The sequence below is a fragment of the Belonocnema kinseyi genome, chromosome 8, assembly GCF_010883055.1.
Source record: "Belonocnema kinseyi isolate 2016_QV_RU_SX_M_011 chromosome 8, B_treatae_v1, whole genome shotgun sequence".
NCBI classification, from domain to species: domain Eukaryota; kingdom Metazoa; phylum Arthropoda; class Insecta; order Hymenoptera; family Cynipidae; genus Belonocnema; species Belonocnema kinseyi.
In genome coordinates this window covers 86,776,908-86,785,511 of record NC_046664.1, presented here as the reverse complement: position 1 = coordinate 86,785,511, position 8,604 = coordinate 86,776,908, and the positions used below count along the sequence as shown (strand labels likewise).

General features: G+C 30.5%; 1 protein-coding gene across 1 annotated transcript; it reads right to left on the bottom strand.

Annotated features, from left to right (window-relative positions):
- Nucleotides 1-2,776: 2,776 nt before the first annotated feature.
- On the bottom strand, nucleotides 2,777-5,740 carry LOC117178855. The gene is made up of 3 exons (XM_033370363.1): nucleotides 5,668-5,740; nucleotides 3,366-3,567; nucleotides 2,777-3,144 (listed from the first exon to the last, which is right to left on the bottom strand). The coding sequence occupies exons 2-3, from the start codon at nucleotides 3,552-3,554 to the stop codon at nucleotides 2,941-2,943; spliced, it is 393 nt and encodes a 130-aa protein (XP_033226254.1). The 5' UTR covers nucleotides 3,555-3,567; nucleotides 5,668-5,740; the 3' UTR covers nucleotides 2,777-2,940.
- Between the last annotated feature and the right edge of the window lie 2,864 nt (nucleotides 5,741-8,604).

Below are 8,604 nucleotides of genomic sequence, written 5' to 3'. Positions count from 1 at the left end.
TGGCAGAAGATGAAACACTAGCGCCACGCCCTACATTTGAATGATAGCTTATAAGAAACATGCGAGATGTAATATTTTTCTCAGTTATTGTAATATTTTGAACATTTGTGGATATATTAAAAATTTTGAGCTTGAGTTAAGACAAGATTTACTGTTTCTAGAATTAAAAATATATCGAAAATTGCAAAATAGACATTTAAAACACTGGAAATGTCTTTTTAAAGATTTTAATATTCAAGCAGAGTAAAATGGTAAAATATAAAGAATACGTCTTCAAGGTCTAAAGCAAATAAAGTGAAGGTTGTAAAATGTTAATATAAATAATAGTTTTTCAACCTTTATTTACTTAAATAATTCTAATATATTATTACATTATAATAAAAATGCACAAGAAATTATCATTTTTAATATTTAGTATATTGTATTAATCGCTAAGATAGTAAAAAGATTATCAGTATGAAAGCTATTAAGTTTACAGTACATTTAGTCATATATTTATTTAAAAATTGTATTAAAATATGGAGATATAAATTAAATATGGGCTAAAGACATCGATATATAGATCCGAAATGTCGAGTAGGGTACGACTCAACCCATTTAAACGAAGTAAAAAGGGTTTTTCTTCGTTCCAAAAAATGAGTTTGAATATTGGCAACAAGCAATTAAGCCTGAAAGAGGGGATTTTATTATTAAACCTGGACATTTAGTGTGTGAAGATCACTTTTGAAAGGATCAGATAATTTGAAAAAAGGAATTCTTAGCTCATGATTGATCGGTTATGGCGATAAATATTACGATTTGTTTACATCAATGTCCTTTAACCTAAAATAACCGAATGGCTCTGACTGTTTCATGTATGCATTGATTTTTGAATTTTGAGATATTCTTGTTTTTGCCGAACTTATAGATTACTTTGATAGTATGTAAAATGATAATTTCAATAGTTTTAGAAGCTTTAAGAGTATTTTAAGGCCCTTGCTATCTTCAGGAAAAAATGTAAAAGTAACATCAATGACAGTTTTTACTTATTGCAGAGTTTCGATATTTATGTACAATTACATTAATTTATTAATAAATTCAAGTATTAAATTATATTATAATTGTAAAATAATTATTTTGCAGTCATAATGGTAAAAGAAACCTAAATTAAAACTAATGGGTTTGCCATCTCAATTTCCAAACTTCCCTGATTATTGTTCGAAGGCTTACTTTTGAACAATGCCCGGGGCAATTTGGAAATTGAGATTTCAAAACCCCTGGGTTTAATTTACGTTTATCATACCATTATGACTACAAAAAAATAATTATGGTACCATTTTAATTTACTTTAATACTTGAATTTATTAATAAATTAATGTAATTATACATGAATATTGAAACTCAGCGATAATTGTACACTGTCATTAATGTTACTTTTACATTTTTCTTACAGATAGTAGGGGTCTTAAAATATTTTTTAAATTAAAAAAACTATTGAAACTATAATTTTACACACTATCACAACGATATAAAAGTTCAACACCAAGAAGAATATATTAAAACATGAAAATCAATGTTGTCAGTAAATCGTCAGATCCACTCGATTATTTTATGTTAAAGGACATCAGTGTAAACAAATCGTAATACTTACCACAATAAAAGTTCAATTGGGAGCTAAAGCTTCCTTTTTCCAAATTATCTGATCCTTTAAAAGGTGATCTTCACATACTAAATTTTCAGGTACCCTGCTCGACAGTTCGGATCTATACATCGATGTCCACCCATTTTGATTACATATTTATCAGTAAATGAATAAAATATGCCAAAAAAACGATAGATTTATGACATTTCACAAATTTTTACATGCAAAATAATAACAAAACAACGGGCCGACCGGGCGTCGCAGAGGTGGCGCCAATGTTTCAAGACTCGCCACTCTTTACAAATCTGACTCGCGCCTCTGATGCAAAAACGAAAATCGTGTCACCCCCCTGGGTGTACGAGGACGATTCGTCCTTGTGATTTCGTCGGGCTCTATGGTCACACATCTCAAGCTCGTGAAACGTGGCTATAGGTGTGATTTACCGCGGTTCTACTGGGAGCTAGTTTCGTTTTGATAGATGGAGCTGCTCCCAGCGAAAATCTGCAGTGGTTGTTCAAACTGAGCCTCTTGCGACTTTCTAAAGAGCCTGCACTGAGGCCTTGCCGAGCCTTATACGAGATCCTTCAGAGTTGCCCTAAAAGGCGACTCTTATTAATTATTAAAGGCGAATTATTATATATTCGCCCTCATTCGGGGCGAAGTTTATCCTAATTCAATCTATTTAGGATATCTCAATATAGATGTTAGAATATTATATTGTATTGGAACTTAAAAATTTGTGGTGTATATATGCTGGAATACAAGCTACGTCCCTATCCTTTTTCCAGATCCCCTCATCCCTTTACAGGGATGTGTGTTTATTATGAAAACAAAAAAGTTTTAAAGTATTTAAAAAAAGTTCACTTTCTTTTTTTGAAAAGATTAGCAATCTGATAATGATTTGAAGGTGATCGCATTTTGCTTGTTCAGATTTAGACGTTAATATTTATTTGAATTTTCAACTTTTAAAAATTGTTTGTCAAATTTGATGTTTTATGCGTTAATGAAATAAGTTAAATTCCTTCTGATCATTTTTAAGTTTAATGTTTATGGAGACAATACAACATTTTCGAACAGTAACTTTCTTTTCACTACTTACTGATAATTAACATTAAGATTATAATTAATAATAAGACTCTAGTGTATATTTGTGTGCATATAATATGGGACAAAATAGAAATTTGAAAAATCATTAATACAATAATGAGTTAACGTATAAGATACAATTGCTGGTATCTGTTGCAATTCCCAGCCTCTTCATATTATTATCAGTTTCGTAATGTGGTTCTTCAGATAGGGTATGTTTCATTCACTAATTATTACCAACTGAAGCTTCCGCTGACTCCAACATGACTTTGTGGCTTTGAATATGGGTTTTTGTTGACTCCAGTATTAACACTGACACTGCCGTGTTCATTTTCATAAAGTTTGCGCTCGTATTCTATTTGATATGCTGATTTACCGCCCTCCTTATTAGCGTTAGCAGTAATTTTGTTTTTGTCTTCAGGAGATCTTCGGAAACGCTGCAACATTAGCATAAGGAAATTAAAGAAATTCACTGAAAGAACAAGCATTTTTTAAATAATTACTTTAAATATTGAGGAATTATTCATCATTACTGTCTGTCAGCAAAAATTCATGAAATTCCGGGAGAATTGCAGAGGGCAATCGACCTTTATTCGCTCCGCGTGGTAAATAAACACGTCTTCCGCAACTAATAATAAATTTTTTAAGTTATACTTACAGTAAATGGTTGTGTTCTAGGAATGAAAGGTCCTGTACTTCCGGGCAGTGGATTAAAAGGTGGTGTTCCGCCGGGAAATTGAGGAAATCGTGGCTGTTTTGTTCCCGGTCGCGAAAAAGGCGAAATGTAATTACATGTTGCTACGAACAGCGCAGCGAACAGCATAAATAGTGACAAGACACCCCTCATGTTGATTTTTTTCCTGCATGTAAAAAACAAACTGTTTGAAAAGCCGTTACATGTTCAATCATGATAAGTTTTTGTGTATTACACTTTATTATTTTTTAAATGCTGTGTCTTTTTTATTGATTTATAACGGTTTCCTTTGTCTGTCTTGCTATTCAAGAGTAGAATGTAACAAGGTATAATACATATTCAGAAAAACTGTGAGATAATGATAATTTAATTATTTGATAGTGAATCACTCGAAAGGAATGGATTATTATTTTTGAAGGAAAGTGACCTTTCAAAGGAGGCTTCTGAATCTTTACTTTCGTTATTCCACTCTTGTTTCTTTCCCATTTATAATATTTTTTATATATACTTAATGATCAATATAGAGATCCTCGAATGAAAGTTGAGACACAGGGTACTCCAATTCTTATTGACGCCGCTGTACCGAAACTAGTTAAACTTTTATGAGTTTTGATAGTGCTTTTCATTTAAGAGCTGAAGGTTAGGCGCCGCCATGACTTTTAGCGGGCATTTGAAAATTCAGGATATATGTTTGGTAAAATGTACACTATCGTACCCAATTTTGAAGAAAAAGTGAATGAAAATGATGTGTTGGATGCTGAATTATTGCATAAAAAGATGGGGAATAAATAACATTTGTCATTTAAAAAGGTGGTTAAAATGCAAAAAACAATGTACCAAAGCGAAAAAGCAGCAACTTATTAAATGCAAATGCGATTTTTTTAGTTTCAAGATTTTTCTCTCTGAAAATTTGTACAATATAAGAAATATCATTTGAAAATGATCACAAAATTGTTTGTAATAAATACGTGAAGCTGAAAGAAATAAAATATTTTTTTATTTATGTTTTTATATAGTACTTTTAAAATGCGGGTGACCGCTTGACCGGGAAGGTAGGAACTTTTTGTAAAAGACGAGAAATATGTCAGTAACAGCGTTTGAATTTTGAAATTTTGGATAAAAAACGTTTAAAGTTGATCAATTGTAAATATATGTAAATAATGCCATGACTTTTTTTTTAATAAACTGCAGTTCGAGTATAAATAAGTGCAAAATACTTCCTTTCGAAAGACAATTCTAATCTGATTCTCGAATTAAAAGAATGTAAATGCAGATTTCATTTTCCTACACTATTCAAATGTTATTTCAGCTTAAAATATTTAATTTTTAACTCACTCTATTAATAATTTTGTAAGAAAAAAGTAGCAGTTTGGTAAATTGAAGCGATATTTAGTTGTCCATATAAAATGAGCAATTATAAATGAAATATTTATGATCAAGCAACACGAAACTGAATTGTTTGAATTAAAGTCTTCACTCGCTGGAATTTTATTGTTATTAATGTTTTTGATTTAAAATTCCTTAACATTTCTTCTATGTAGACCACCCTGGAAAATTCTAAATAAATCAACCAAATACATTCCAAGTATGAATTGCACCGACTGCCATTTTTACACTTTCCAAAGCAACACTTCTTGTGCGTACCAACCTGTTTTATTTTCAATTGATTTTCTCCTAGAATATGAGACATTTCTTTTGTGGGAATTTTTCTAACTTCCAATTGTTCAAAATAGTTTTTTTCATCAATGTTTACTATTCCCACATACGTTTCAGTGAAAAATTATCCTGAACTCACACGGAAGTGCTATTTGTTTTTCGCTTTTGTGCAATGTCGTTTTCTTAAATGAAAACCTCTATTGGCATGAATTATCGCTATTTTCAAATCCTAATTTTATTTTCAAGAGATAATAATACAGAATAGAGACAAGACTCAACCAAGGATATTACAAATTATTGGTATGGTTAGTTATTAAGGTTAGGGAAAACAATGTTTACTTTGAAACACATATACTTCCAAATTTTTAGAAACATAAGAATGAATAAAAGATAATACTGTTCAAACTTTTCGCGCCCCATGAAAATATCAAGGCTCCGGTACAGTAGCGCCCATTGGAGGGGGAAACGTGTCACAACTCTCCCTAGAGGATCTCTAGATCCATATTTATTGAATTTTGAGCATTCTAATGACTAAGACAATACTTTTAGAATTGAAAATGTAATAGGTACATTATCTTTTAGAATAATTTTGTAGTTTTTTTTTACTTACCTCTTATGGTACTCTAATGTTATTGGTTAGTCGGTTCAAATGATACTGTATGTCTTTCAAGATAGAAAAGATAGTTTATATATCCAAGAAAGTGGCAAGCGAAGTTCTTCCCCTATATCGCAATTCAAACATGTGGTTGAGTGTTACGCGTCAAATGCTTGCGTCAGATGATTAACTATCGGGGAAGTACAGCGCCTTCAGCCATATATGTTAAAATTTGCGGAACGAGGAAAGCACGCGCGACTCGCAGACCTCGTAAAATTTGCCCTGGATTACAATATTTCATCGATAAGGTCGATCGAATTAAATTTTGATGAAATTATTATTGATTCAATTTCGTTCAATGTCGAAAAACAAAATTTTTAAATCAAATGGAAATTGAAAGGTTACATTTTTTTTAAAGGCTAAATTACAGTTAATATAAATATTAATTCTGTTAATATTCTTTATTTGATATGCAAAACTTGTCAACTGCAGAATATTTTTTCATCTTTGTCCTTTTTTTTTGGTTTGTGAGTTATTTGACCCGCAAGCTTTTTTTTGGCTTGCGAACTATTATGGCTCGCGAGTCAGGTCACTCCTCGACTCGAATCGTACACAAGAATTTCGCCTTAAGCATTTACACGACCCTGCTTTCTATTCATATAAATTCTAATTATACTCATTGATGAATACATATGTCAAAATGTAAGAAATTTAATCTTATGTTCGTAAGGATATTAAAGATATGACTTATTTCCAAATTTTCAAATGTCATATGATTTGAAACGACGGTGACAGAGTATGCACGTCCGCTTGACTATGGCTCGCGAAACTCGCATTTTTCTCTCGTTTTTTCGCGAATTACTTCTAGAAATTGTGGGACTGATGGGTCAACTTTAAAAAATTTCAAAATTAAACCCTTAACACTTTGGCTCATGGTTAGTATTAGTAAGTAACACTGCAGTTGCTTCTCGATGAGCACAATACTCAAACTTCTTAAAAATTTCAATTATTTATAATCTTGTGTGATTTTATGTAAAAAGTAAAAATTTACATGTAAAATGACTTACTTCTGGAGAAAATGTAGTCGAAACAAACAATTATCTAGTGAAATACAATTTTTTCTAGGCAACACTTTGCAACCGTAATCCGTATTAATACGGACTTACGAATCCGACTGCATTTGATTTTTTCCGATATCGCATTTTCCTAGACTTTTAGCCCGTGGAGAAGAAAACTGCAGAAATCCTTCTTTCTTGCACTAGCCGCGCTAAAAATGGCTCAACGTCGATGAATCACTCTAGGCGAGATTCACCGCATAGATAGTGCCGCCACTTTCTTACTGTTTAAAAAATGTATTAATGTAATAGGTAAATCGATTCATCACGAATCAAAAAGTCTTTTATAATACTACATCAATTTAAAGTTATATTTATATAAAAATTGTAATGTCAACAAAAATTTTATATCGTATACATATTTGAAATTAATATAACTTCGTTACTCTTCAATCAAATGTATTAATCATATAGATTAATCGATTCGTCTTCAATTAAGGACACTTTTATATCTTTATATATAAACTTTCAATTATGTCAGTGAAATAAGTTTTACCATAAAAAATGCATTTTCAAAACATTGTAAAGTACTAAAATGAAATGCACCTAATATTTTTAGAAATACTTGCATAAGTTTTAAGATACTAGTGGTACCAGTGGGTTCTTAAATTTCATCAATTTATCTAAAACCGTCTTTAAGTCATTGTACGTTAACAAAAAATGGCGAGATCCGCATATTCATTCATACACATATATACATCATTTTAAAAATATTAAAAATTTGTACGTTCTCGGCGTCAAAAATTGTAGCTTATAGTGCGTGGTTGCAAAAAAAAGTTGGACTACGTCGCGAGAACTCTTGAAGGAGTATAATACTTTTAAATTAAAATCAATATCTTTTAGTCGTTTAGCGCTGCAGAAATATGACAACAATTGAATATCGACATTGCAAGTTTTAATCATTCATTGTTTTAAAATGATTTTTAGAGAAGGAATTGGTTTAAAATTTTAGAAGAAATTTTCTTTTTTATTTCTTACCAGGTAAGCTACCGTAAATGTAACCAGCCTTTGGATGAAAACAAGTGTTACAAACTCATTATCTTTTTATTACATTTTTTTTAAACAAAGAAAGTCATCTAGCCGATAAGTTGAGTCCAAACTATTTGCATATAATTATTTTTATAATAAAATACTTGCCTTTTGACGACAAGCACAGCATAATTTTTCATAAATTAAGAATTAACAAGAAAAGTGAAATACGTCAAAAGGAGCAAATAAGAATTTGGAAAATTTACAAAAATATACTATACCCACTTAAGGAAGTAATTATTCTATTCCAGGGGTAAATATTATTTTTATGGTTTTAAAGTATTATTCGCCTATTTAAACCATTATATTACAAAAATTGATCATAAGAAAATGCTTTTATTATAAAATAAATATTAATTTATGAGATAATAATATCGTAAAGAAATAAAATGAGCATAAAAAAGGGATTATCTACTTTTCTAGTCTATTATAAGAAAATGGAATTAAGAATATTACTATTTTTTAAATAATCATGTCCACATTATTGAAAAATTTCTATCAATGAAATTGCGTGTACATTAGAATTGAGAAAGCCTGTAAGAGTTCGTTGAAATAGATAAGGAAACATTCTATAGAAAAAACCAGTGCTAAGTTTCAAGAAGTTAAGATGTGATACAAAATGCATATAATATGATCAGTCTGAAGAATTTTAATTAGTGATTAATAATTGCAAGTTTAAGGGATATTGATGATAACACAGTACTTCCCCGACAGTTGATAACCAACTGACGTAAGCATTTGAACACATGTCACTAAACCGCATGCTTGAATTACGAAATAAGGAAAGAACATTATCAAATTCTTAGAT